The 13,163-nt window shown below is 50.6% G+C and overlaps 1 protein-coding gene across 1 annotated transcript in view; it reads right to left on the bottom strand.

Annotated features, from left to right (window-relative positions):
- RIN3 (Ras and Rab interactor 3) overlaps nt 1–13,163 on the bottom strand; it is a 136,632-nt gene that overhangs the window by 13,053 nt on the left and 110,416 nt on the right. Inside the window, exon 7 of the mRNA XM_055556743.1 lies at nt 11,278–11,586. Coding sequence (XP_055412718.1) covers nt 11,278–11,586 — 309 coding nt within the window. The remainder of the gene's footprint in view (nt 1–11,277; nt 11,587–13,163) is intronic.

The raw sequence follows: 13,163 nt of genomic DNA, 5'->3' as shown, positions 1-13,163 counted from the left end.
TCCCGTGTCTCTGCACACAGGATCAGTCAGTTTTGGAGAAAGTCTTTCTTTCATAACCTTTCTGAGCCTGAGACACAACTTTAGAATTCCAGGGGACATAGTACTTTGTGCCAGGAGTTGGTTTTCATGTTGATAATTTAATTATTAGAATGCTCGGAACACGGGAGATTCTTTTCTTGTTTGATTTATGAATTAGGGAACAAGGTGGGTCTGGCAACATGGATGTGAAACAGTCCTGTGCCTTTTGGAATTCACCTATAACTCATGCTGACCGAAATTTTACTCTGCCTCCAAGAATATCATTTTTTTTTTTCTTGGTATTGTATTACTGGGTTGGCCACAAGATGGTAGGGAAACACCTGAACGAACTTATTGGCCAACCCAATGATAACTCGCCAAACACAATAATCAGGAAAGCTTATTTGCTTTTGAGCAGTGGTTCTCAATCAGGGAGATTCTGCCCTTTGGGGCCACTTGGCAATGTCTGGCATTGTTTTTGCTACTGGCATACAGGCCAGGGATGCTGCTAAAAACCCTACAGGGCACAGAACAGCCCTCCATTGAAAGGAATTACTCAGTCCCCAAAGGTCGGCAGCGCCAAGGTGAGAAAACCTGCTTGAGAGGACAGCTACATTCAGCCAGGACTGTCCAGCTCCGGCCCGAGGTCTGAGGACTTAAGAGAGAAGGGGAAGGAACCCTCCAGACTGCGGCCCCGGGCTTTGCCCTTTTCTCCTTGTCCCCACGCTCTTCTTGAGAATCTCAGCTGACCCTCAGGAAGAGCTCTGGGGCCCATCTCCTTGGTTCCCATGATTTTGTGTTCAGCCACTCCACTGCACAGGACTCCTTAGACCTCATATCTGTCTGTCCCTCCAACTATCCATGAGCAACTTCCTCTCTGTCTCCCCAGTGCACAGAGCAACAAGGCAGGGTGTGTGCAGGAGATGGTGCTGGGTAAGTGTGAATGAATGAATGCTGAGCTCCCAGCCAGACTTCAGAGCCCGAGCCTGGTGCCGACTCAGACGGGCCTCTGCACAGACTCCAGGAGTCCTTTCCGCACCAGGGGGAACTCAGGATGACATTCCGCCACCCACTGCCACACTCTGAAGAACACCCCACTGTGCTGAATTGCAGCTGAACACTACGGGTGATCTGCGCCTTCACACACGGTTCCCTCTGCCTGGGCTGCCCTCCCTACCTTTCCCTTACTAACTTCTTGTCCTCCCACATCCTCAATAGATGGTCCCTGATCTAGTGCCCAGATCCTTGACTGTTTCAGAGCCTGCCCTTCTCGTGAGCGGTGAGCTCCCTGAAGGCAGGGATGGAGGCTGTGTGAGCTTAGGCAGATCACTTAACCTCTCTGAGCCTCTGCCCCATCACAGCCCTTCCAGTCTCTAGCACGGGGCCTGGAATCTAGGACACCGACAGTGTGCTGGCCCCACGTGTCCTCCCACCAGGCCCCACTCTGTTCTCCCACAGCTGGGGTCATGGTTGAGGTTACTAGGATCCATTATTATGGCCTTAGACAGTGGTGTGCTGGGAATGCTTAACAAGGGGTTCTCCAAAGAAAAAAGCTCTGCTTTGCAGGATTTGCCAATTTTCATGGCATAAAGATTTCCCCAGTGGCCAACTTCAAGCTACCAACATGAACATGGAGCAGGGAAGAGACGCAGATGACTAGCTTCCGTGAGATGGTTCATACCATCACCGACTTAGCACACCAATAGCTTTGGATTCATCAAGTCCAACCTCATTATTAGGAAACTGAGGCTCAGGGATACAGAAATTTGCTCCAAGTCCCACGGTTGGTCAGTAGAATCTGGGTCTCTCTTCTCTGATGTGGTAAGAAATAACCACACAGGCTCCCTGACCTGAGAGCTCCTTGTGGACAAACACAACTTTTAAGCATCATTTAAAGGCACTGGCTCCCAGCCAATATCCTGGAGATAGTTAGTGCTGCATTCTCCTTCCTAAAAGCCTGGAGCCCAAGGCTTCGGGCTCAGGGCTCAGCCCCATACACAGCGGGCCCTCAAGCGGCAGGACTGAGATCCCGGGGGCACGGTTGTAAAACAACTGGCCTGTGATGAGAACATCTGTCTCGCGTGGATCACAGATCAGTCCATCAAGCTGTGCCTCTGAAAGGGCCGCTGGGCTGCAGCCTGCATCTCCTGCTGATTCTGGCTTTCTTTTTTGCCAAAGACACATCTGTTTTCCATCTGTAGATGTTGTGGGGCACCAATTACATTTTGAAGAGCTGGCTGGGGGTCTTACGCATGTTTTCATCAGCCGGGAGACTTTGTAGAAGAGCTCTGATAAAACCATGTTGAAGTTGCACACCTGGGTCACACAAGCCATGAGGACTAGAAGGCCCCTTCTCAGCCACTTAACCAGCTGTGCTTTCTGGGGTCATGCCCTCTGAGCCTCACTTTTCTTATCTGCAAACCAGAGATATTAATAATAACAAAACTTAGTCTGTGACTCAGAGCCCTGATGACATCGAATGAGTGGCTGGATTAAAGACAAAGTTTTGTCTTCTAGGAAGCATTTTCTAAAAGAGGAGTTGGCAAATTTTTTTCTGTAAAGGGCTGTGCATGCTAAGTTGCTTCAGTTGTGTCCAACTCTTTGTGACCCTCTGGACTGTAGCCTGCCAGGCTCCTCTGCCCATGGGATTCTCCAGGCAAGAATACTGGAGCGGGTTGCCCTTTCCTTCTCCAGGGGATGTTCCCCGCCCAGGGATTAAACCTGAGTCTCTTATATCTCCTGCACTGGTGGGCGGGTTCTTTACCACCAGTACCACCTGCGAAGCCCTGTACAGGGCTGGATAGTAGGTATTTTAGTTCTACTATTTTAGTGGGCCGCATGGCGGCAGAGAGTGAGATGGTTAGATAGCAACACCGACACAATGGGCATGAATTTGGGCAAAGGAGATATTCTTCACCAGGAGATAGTGAAGGACAAGGAAGCCTGGTGTGCTGCAGTCCACAGGGTTGCAAAGAGTTGGACGCAACTGAGCAACTGAACTGAACAACAAGCACGTGATCTCTGTCCCAACTATTCGACTCAGCCATTGTATAAAAAGCAGCCAGAGATGCTACGTGAATGAATGGGCGTGGCTGCTTCAATACCAATTTATCTATAAAGCCAGGTGGTGGGCCAGAGTTGGCCTGCAGACCCCGATCAAGAGGAAAGAATACATCACCTTATCATAACTGCCCCTCGAAATGTGTTGACTGGGCTCTTATGGAAGGTGAGTGGCTGTGCAACAATCCTGGGGCAGCTCAGGACTGTGACCTGCTTTGGCCCTAACCTCCAGCACCACTCCCACTTGAAGCCACTTCGTTCCTCCAGGAGGTTTTAACCCAAGACCCTCACTCCCCACCCATTAGGTTCAGTGCCCTTATAACGGGTTTGCTGGCCCTGTCATTGCAGAAAATGGAAAAACAAATACACACTAACTCAGAGAGGCCTCCCCTGATGACCCAACCCAGAACAGCAAACTCCTTCACACTCCCCAGACCCCAGAGCCTATTTTATTCATTCAGATAGCCTGTTTCAGCACTGACGGCATATTTCCAAGGAAACAGGAAGCACTGGTTCTTTATTATCTGTTTCTTCCCACTAGAATGAAAGCTTTATGAGGGAAGGGACATATTGTGCTCACTATGTATATCCAATGCCTCAACAGTGTGTGAGCGCTCAGCTGTGTCCGACTCTCTGCGACCCCATGGACTGTAGCCTGCCAGGCTCCTCTGTCCATGATAATTTCCCAGGCAATAATCCTGGAGTGGGTTGCCACTTCCTACTCCAGAGGATCTTCCTGACCCAGAGATGGGACCTGGGTCTCTTGTGTCTCCTGCATTAGTAGGTGGATTCTTTACCACTGCACCATCTGGGAGGCCCCCTGAACAGCTGCTGCTGCTGCTGCTAAGTCGCTTCAGTCATGTCCGACTCTGTGCGACCCCTGTCCCTGAGATTCTCCAGGCAAGAACACTGGAGTGGGTTGCCATTTCCTTCTCTAATGCATGAAAGTGAAAAGTGAAAGTGAAGTTGCTCAGTCGTGTCGGACTCTTCGCAACTCCATGGACTGCAGCCCACCAGGCTCCTCCATCCATGGGATTTTCCAGGCAAGAGCACTGGAGTGGGGCGCCATTGCCTTCTCCGAATAAATAACATTTGCTAAATGAATGAATGAACATCATTCATCAACAGTTTTCACCTGTTGAATGCTCCGTGTCTTCCACTTGAATTGTGATCATCCTAAAAACAGGCGCTGGGTTTTCCTGTTAACATTCATATTGTCAGTAAGTGTTTGTTGAACTGTTGAATGAATGAATTTATCTGATAAAAACACAGGATGGCAGGAAGTAGAGAGCGTCTAGAAAGGAGGTTTTAAACTTTTGCTGTGGAAGCCTTTGGTTAAGGGGCATTTTATACAGGACTTGGCTTCTCTGGTTGATCAGAGTCGGACAGCAGGGCTGGCCTCCTATTTCCTCTCCTCTGCAAGATGTCCCCAGCACTTCGAGAGTTCTCCGGGACCAGTTTGAAAACCACCAGTCCAGTCTGAACTCCCAGCTGCACAGACGACAGAGCTGGAGCCCCAGGCAGGGAGGTTCCCCATAGCCTGTGGCTGACGTGAGACGAGAAGCCAGCCTCTCCCACACTGAGCTTCCCAGAGCGACCCTGTTAGGCTGTTTGCGCTTTCTGCAGGCGCTGCTTACGTCTCAGTTCTGCTTTGAGCAACACCACATCCTTGAGGAAATCGCTCTGGCCTCCTGAGTTCCTCTTTAGGGAGCTCAGCCCACAAGGCAGTCGACCACGCAGGGTGTGGGTGCAGAGACCCGAAGCCGAAAGTCCCAGCCTGGCTGGAAAGCTTATGAGGCTACTGTAATTAGGTGTGGCCTCTCTGAGGTCATCTCTGGCCTGAGGGTGCCCTGGAGAGGCAGGGGAACACAGCAGGTTAGCACAGGACCTGGATCCAAGTCCCAGGGTCAGTGCTCACCCACTCGCTCACTTGTGACCCTCAAGTGAGCTCAAGCTCAACCTCGCTGTGCCTCATTTTCCTTGACTATAAAATCGGGATAACAACAGCATCCGTGCCTCATGTGGGTGGTTGTGATGTTTCAGTAATAAGACAGAATGTTATTGTTGTCATTTACTCACTCGGTCCTGTCCGACTCTTTGCAACCCCATGGACTGTAGCCCTCCAGGCTCCTCTGTCCATGGGATTTCCCAGCCAAAAATACTGGAGTGGGTTGCCATTTCCTTCTCCAGGGGATCTTCCCTACCCAAGGATTGACCCGCATCTCCTGCATTGGGAGGTGGATTCTTTACCACTGAGCCACCTGGGAAGCCCAAATAAGACAGAAAGTGATGAACATGGTACCTGCTGGGTTACTGGACTGTGAGAAATGTTAGACATGGTTATTATACAAGACAGGAGGGTAATGTGGCTTCTAATTCTCAGTGGCACTAATGGTAAAGAACCTGCCTGCCAATGCAGGAGACCATAAGAGACACGAGTTCAATCCCTGCGTGGGGAAGATCCCCTGGAGGAGGGCATGGCAACCCACTCCAGTATTCTTGCATGGAGAATCCCATGGCCAGTGGAGTCTGACTGGCTATGGTCCATAGGGTCACAAAGAGTCAGACACGACTGAAGTGACTTAGCACGCAATCCTCAGAACATGACATCTTAGAGGTCCTGAACCCCATTTCTGTTGTGGGGCATAAAAACAAGGTTGTTCTGTGCTTCCAGGCCAGACACATAGCTTCTCTGTCTGTCCACGTGTCTCCCTTCTGTTACCTGCATGTCAATGCCTAGGGGACTTAGAAAGCCTCCCCTAGCCTGGATCCCTGGATGACTATATGGCATGGAGCCCACTCCCCTCTCCTCTATCCAATTGGACCTACATGTGTGAGAAATAAATTTGTATTGAGTTAGAGATTGCAGGGTTTATTTGTTACAGCAGAAAGTATTTCCTTAATTAATTATCTATTTGCCTGTCTATATCTATTTCAAAGAGACCAGATAGAAACCTATCACAATACTAATCATCTTTTTCTATAATAAACGATTAGTGAAATTTGTCATTAGAAATCAGTTTAGGCTTTTTAAACATAGATTTTTAAAAACCCACAGCCTGCCCTCCTTCTCTGTCCTCTCTACCCTTGGTAGATGTCACGGGCCTTTGGTCCCACACACCTGGGGTCTCCCTGAACAAGCTACACAGACTACTGAAGGAAGAGGAAAAAGCAGCGGGCTGGCCTTCACTGCCCTCTGGGATGCTGCCTGCTTTTTATCTATATTAGAAGAAGGCTCTTTGTTTTCTTTTAGAAGGAGTCCCCATATTTGCATACACTGTGTTCCTCTTTCCTTCCCCCTCCTCTTGTGGAGGAGTTCTCGGACTTGAAACTATTTCTTCCGAACAGCAAGGTCAGCCCTGAATGTCTGGTCTTAGATACTGAAGAGGTGGCGACCGCTTGTTTATCAAAGTAATAGAAGGGATGATTCTAGAAGTTTTAACTGCTCTCACCAGGCCTCATGCAGTCTGCTCCTGGCTGCAGAAAGGAGGGCCAGGTCGGTCCAAAGCCATCTGTCTCCGTGAACTCTCCACTCTGCCTGCTGCTGCTGCTAAGCTGCTTCAGTCGTGTCTGACTCTATGCGACCCCATAGGCGGCAGCCCACCAGGCTCCCCGGTCCCTGGGATTCTCCAGGCAAGAACACTGGAGTGGGTTGCCATTTCCTGCTCCAATGCGTGAAAGTGAAAAGTGAAAGTGAAGTCGCTCAGTCGCATCCGACTCTTCGTGACCCATGGGCTGCAGCCCACCAGGCTCCTCCGTCCGTGGGATTTTCCAGGCAAGAGTACTGGAGTGGGGTGCCATTGCCACTCTCTGCCTGACGCGGACCCTAAACCAGCTTCATTGGAAGAAGTACATGATCGGGATTTATGGATTCTGGGATCTGTTCCCAGGATCTGCCAGGTACAGTGCTGGAGGCACAGGCTCTGGAGTGAGGAAAGCCCAGCCTTGAATCCAGGCCCATATCACGGGCATTAAAAGCAACTGCCTTCTGGAAAAGAAAGCCTGGTCCATGATCCCAGGCCTCATGTCTCCAAGTTCCATGCCCACCCCCACCCCATCCCAGCGCCTTGCCAGCAGCCATGCCTTGCAGGTACCAGTTACTATTGCCAGCATTGTGTAATGGGAAAGACAGGTGGGTGGAGCTTCCTCCCTGGACTCGAGGGGCTGGGGCAGGGTGTGGTGTAGGGGATGTGGAGTGATGGGGAGAAGGGCTTTTTTCTGCTAAGAGCAGGTCAGTGGTGAAGGCCAGCAGCACCCAAGCTGGATGTGTGCCTTCCACGGGGTCGTTGATGCTCCCAGGGCTTCCATGGGGTGCTGTGGGTCTGTGGACAACACTCTGGGTAGCAAGGTGCTGGAAGCCTCTGGGTTGAATGGGGTGGGGATGAGGGGAGTCAGGGTGGGGTAGGAGGTGGGCAGCTGGGGTGGATGTGAGCAGAAGGCCCGAGGTAGAGGGCCTGGTCCTAAGATCATGGCAGGTCCAAGTCAGAAGAGAATTTAAGAGATCTGGCTGAAAATGTCTAATCATGAGGAAACATCTGACAAACACAAAATGAGGAACTTTCATGACAAAGAAACAGTGAGGTGGGGGGTGGGGAGGGAAATCTGTATTCCTTAAAAATGTCAATGTCATAGAAGACAAAGAAAGGCTGTGAAGTTCCAGATTAAAGGAGACAGCGAAATGCGATCCCTGCCCTCCCCCTGGATCCTGAGCTGGGGGAGGAAGTGGTAAAGAAAGCCCCGTCAGATCACTGACTGCCAGCAGTACAGAAGGTGCCGTGGAGAAAAGCACTGTATTGATGTAAAATTATGAAGCAGACGAGTTTAATGTGGTTGTGTGAGGGAATACCCCTATTTTTAGAAGTATTTGGGGTAAAGGGCCAAGCTGTATGTAAACCTGCCCTCATATGATTCAGGAAAAAATTACATATGCACAGAGAGTAAAAATGATAAAGCAAATGATGTTTAAGATATTAGCAGTCCACAAAGGGTATGCGGATATTTCTCTTTTAATGAACTATTCCTGCTCTTGAAGTCTGGAATTATTTCCAAATGAAAGATTTTTTTAAAAAAACTAAAAAGTTTAGCAGCAGAACGGGTTATTTCAAACAGAATCCCAGATGGAACCCTGCGTGTAAAACAGGGACAAGCAGGGCTGCCAGGGGTCAAGCCCAGCCTCTTGTCCCTTTGGTGGCCCCTGGGATGCCTCCTGGAACCCAGCTTGGAAACCACTGAGTGGGTTCAGCCTCCACGTTTTGGGGGAACCTGGTGACAAGGCAGCCATTCCTGCAACCTCTCATCCACTGGACGCTCACGTACATATCTGGTCGCATCTGAGCCTCACCACAGTCCCGAGAGAGATGTTCCCAGCCCCTTTGTAAGTGAAAAAATGGAGGCTCTGAAATTAGTACCTCCCTGGAGCCTGAGCCAACCGGGTGATTTCCAGGTCCTCTCCCAATGCCCTGCATGGCAACCCGAGAGGCAGGTCGTATCATCTACATTTTATACACAAGCAGAGGCCCCATGAGATTCAAGTCCAAGGCTACAGCACCGAAGCTGGGTTCAAACGCGTGTCCTTGAATGAACCCCCCCACATCCCTGCTCTTCTCTTCACCTGCATCCTCCCAGGTGAAGAAGCTGAGGCCCCGAGTGGGGCAGCTCTTCTCTTCACCTGCATCCTCCCAGCAAGCTGAGGCCCCGAGTGGGGCAGCCCAGGCCTGCTCAGGGCACAGGGGAGACAGAAAGTCCACTGGTTCAGTGGCCAGTGCTCAGGCAGCAATGGCTACCTGAACAGAAAGCCATCTGCTCCCAGTGGAGCTGTTTCCGCTGGGGAATTGTCACACGGAGCCATGACCCCGCCCTGAATTTCTGCCTGGAGCTGGCTTCTCAATCAGCAGGGATATTCCCGTCTCCCTGCACCCCCAGCCCCAGCCCCGCCAGCAAAGGCTGAGGACAAGGATCTGCATCCTTGATCTGCTCGGTCTTTCTCAGGCTGAACTCTGACGGCGTCTCTCTAGCAACTGTCCTTCTCCTTCACATTTAGCTTTTCCCTCCCCCATTCCCTGCTCGCTGCTAAGTTTTCAGTAAGTAAATTCACTGTCAGCAAAACTCATGGTGTTTGAAGTCACTGCCAAGACACTGGGTGTTTAAGCTAAAGGTTTCTGAGTCAACAGGGGACTCGCTGAGGATGCAGCTGCCCTTTTCAGGCCCAAAGCTGCCTCCTTGATAACATCTCAGGGTCTGTAGAGCCCTTGGCCCTGACTTTGCCCCAAGCCCCCGGATGGCAGGGAGAATGACTGCCCAAATGAGTTCAGGCGGGGGGGGGGGGGGGGTGGGGGGGGTGGGGTGGGGTGGGGTGGTAATTGTCCTTGTCAAGTGCCGGCCACTGGTCTGCCTGCAAACTGCAGGCTAATCTAACTCCCACAACAGCCCCATAAAGTGATTGTAGTTGGGCCCATTTAACACGGGGGAAACTGAGGCTCAGAGCTCTGACATAACCTTGCACCATACCCCAGTCTCACACACACGCTTTCTGTTGGTCTGTGGCCATACTGGCTTGCCCTTCTCCAAGACAGATGGATAACCCCTCCCTTCAAACAGCCACCACTGGGCAAGCCCACTAGGCACCATGTGTGGCAGGCTGACATTTTACACATGCTATTTCTAATATTTACAAGTGACCAAATGTGGCTTCTGAAATGTTAGGGGTCTGAGTTTCTTTGTAAAACAGCTTCCAGAGATGAGGGAACTGGGTCCTATAAAGGAGTTAAGTAAATCATTCAAGGTCACACGGGTAGTAAGTGACAGATCAGGAATTTGAACCCATCTGTATGGCTACAGAGGTAACAGTCCTTCCATTCTCCCTTTCCATGGCTGTCATGCACAGTTACACAGGTTGCTTACTGTACAAGGACATCCAGCTGAAGGGGTAATCAGGGGATGAAATGCAGCCACAATTCTGTTCACTAAGGTGTGCCCCACAGCGCAGTGATGCCTGTCCTTGTCTGCCGGGAGCAGCGCTGAGGTAAACTGATTAAAAGTGATCCCAGTGATTCCCTTCTCTACATCTGGACTCCTTGCTTTGTTCCTTTGCAGCTCTTCTCAGCATGAAGGGAAGTCTAATTCCTCACCCTTTAAATCTGGGCTAGTCTTGTGACTCAGTGAGTCAGTGAAATGGTTCAGTGTGGCACTGTGCTAGTTCAAGTCCAGATGGAGAGACTTTGCACTTGCCCACTTGGATCCCAACTACCACCGTGGGCACATGTTTGGGCTAATCTGCTGCAGAATTAGAAACATGTGGCCCAGTCACCCCCTTTCCAGACCAGTCAACAACCAATCAACCACCCAACCTATAAGCAGGACCATCTTAGCCCAGCCAGCCTCCAAGTGACCCCTCACACAGACCCTCAAGCCAGCCCAACCAAGCTCAGATGCACCTGACCAGATCAGGGTAAATGCCCAACTGACTTCTGTAACTGATTTCTGTGGCCATTAAGGGCTGAATTGTGTACTTTCAAATCCGTATGTTGCAGACCTAGGCCTCAGCGCAGGGGACCTTATTTGGACATTAGGTCTTTGCAGATATAATTAGTTAAGAGGAGGTCATCGTGGAGGAGGGTGGGCCCCTAATCCAGTATGACTGACATCTTTATAAAAAGGGGAAATTTGGACACAGACACATGCACAGATAGCACACCACGCAAAGGCTGGAGTGATACTGCCACAAGCCAAGAACTCCCAGAAGCTAGAGGAGAGGCTTGGAACACATCCTTCCCTACAGCCTTTAGAGGGAGTAGGGCCCTGCTGATACCTTGATATCAAAAATGCCTGTCGCCAGAACTGTGGGCCAACACATTTCTGTTAAGACACTAGTCTGTGGAACTCTGTCACGGCAGCCCTAGGAAACAAAGATAGTCCCTTTTCCTAATTCATACAGAGGCACAGTGTGGGCTGGATTCCTTGCCTGCTTCCAGTGTGGCTGCCAATCACGGCTCTCCTCCCAGCCCCCAGGGAGCACAGGACGTGCCCAGGAGTTCCACTACTCCCACCCTAACAGATCTCTGAATCTGGGACAGCTTCTCCCGTGCCTCTCAATGGCTCTAGAGTTCTTGAGGGGAAGGGGTCACAGCCACACATAGCATCACTCGTCGAGGGACCCAGAGAGTACCCGCAGCCCAGGGCCCCTCCCGGCTGCCCACCTACCTGGGTTGCCGAGGGCCATGGAGTCGTAGATGAGCTTACAGGTCTTGAGCAGGATGGAGATCTTCTTCTCGGGTGAGTAGGCCTTGTGCATGCTGGCGAACTTCTGCAGGATCTTCTCCATGACGGGCACCTCTGGCACGCTGGTGGTCACGCCCAGGTCGGTGGTAGTGGTGGCCAGGATAACCAGCTGGTTATCCTTGAGCTGCTGCAGTGAGCTGTCCTTGCTGTGGATCTCATGCAGGCATGAGTAGATGGCTTCCTTCAGGGGCTTCAGGACACACTTGTACAAGGCAGACTCCACAATGGCTTCTATAGGTGAGTGAGAGCCAGAGGGTGGGGTGAGGAAACCAGCAGCAGGGATCCCGCCCCCAGGTCTTGTTGCCCAACAGTGTGGCTTCCCCATCCCTGGTCCCTGGAAGGACATACTCACAGCCCTGGCAGGTTCGGCCCACAGTTCTGCCAGGTGAGACTGTGTAGTACATTCAACAGAAAGGCACAATGCTAAGGGCACAGGAGCCCTCCGGGACCCATACGTGGTATCCTAATGCTTTTCACAGGGCTTGGCACAGATTTAACTCTCATAGGGCTGCCTATTCATATACAATCTGAGACGGTCCTATTCACATGGGAGTTGTGCAGTCTACAACCTGTGCAACTGTACCTGGAGGGCCTGAGGGCCCAGTAAATGTTTGACATTTAAAAAGTGTCAAATGTCAAATGAAGTAAATATTTGACATTTAAAAAACGAGTTATTCTTTTTTAAAAATTATATATATGTATATATAATTATTATTATTATTTGGCTGTACTACAAGGTTGGGATCTTTATTTTCCAACCACAAATCAAACCTGTGCCCCCTGCAGTGGAAGCATGGAGTCTTAACCCCTGGACTGCCAAAGAAGTCCCAGTAGAGTTATTCTTAATATGTATTTTTCAATTACCAGATCCATTTGCCTCTAGTCTCAAAAATACAGTATAGCCAAAACCTGATTTCTCATCATTTGCATGGCTACCACCTGGACCTGAGCCGTCATTATCTCTTACCTGACTTATGTTAATAGCCTCTTGCCCTGGCTTCCTTTAGTCCTTTACTCAACATTGCAACAGAGAAGGCAATGGCAACCCACTCCAGTGTTCTTGCCTGGAGAATACCAGGGATGGCACAGCCTGGTAGGCTGCCGTCTATGGGGTCGCACAGAGTCGGACACGACTGACACGACTTAACAGCAGCAACAGCAACAGAGCAACCAGCATAATCGTGCTATGCTATGTTTGATCATGATATTCCAGGGCTCAGAACCCTGTAATTGCCCCAATCTCTGGTGGCTCAGAGGTTAAAGCATCTGCCTGCAATGCGGGAGACCCAGGTTCGATCCCTGGGTCAGGAAGATCCCCTGGAGAAGCAAATGGCAGCCCACTCCAGTATTCTTGCCTAGAGAATCCCATGGACGGAGGAGCCTGGCGGGCTACAGTCTACGGAGTTGCAAAGAGTCTGACACGACTTCACTTTCTTTCTTTCTTTCTTTCATGCACAAAAGAGGCCAAAGTCTTTCCATGGCCCACCAGCCCCTCTGTGCTCTAACCCTGTGACCCTCTCACTCATTACCTTGCCTGCTCCCTGTGTTCAGGCTGCTCCAGCCACCCCGGCCCTCCTGCTATTCTGCCAACCTGCCAGGTTTGTGCCTACCTCAGGGCTTTTGCACCTGCTATTCCCTTTGCCTGGAGGAATGCACATGGCTATTTGCACAGCTTATTCCTCCTCTGTTCAAACGCTATCTTATCCAAGAGGCATCCCGATCAGCTAGTAGAGTGAGAACTAGTCATCTCTGATCTCACAGCACTCTGCAACATACATGTCATAATTCTCACTCAACAGATGGATCAA

This window comes from Bubalus kerabau, chromosome 19, assembly GCF_029407905.1.
Source record: "Bubalus kerabau isolate K-KA32 ecotype Philippines breed swamp buffalo chromosome 19, PCC_UOA_SB_1v2, whole genome shotgun sequence".
NCBI classification, from domain to species: Eukaryota; Metazoa; Chordata; class Mammalia; order Artiodactyla; family Bovidae; genus Bubalus; species Bubalus kerabau.
The sequence above is the reverse complement of the archived record's forward strand: the minus strand, read 5'-3'. Positions and strand labels throughout refer to the sequence as shown.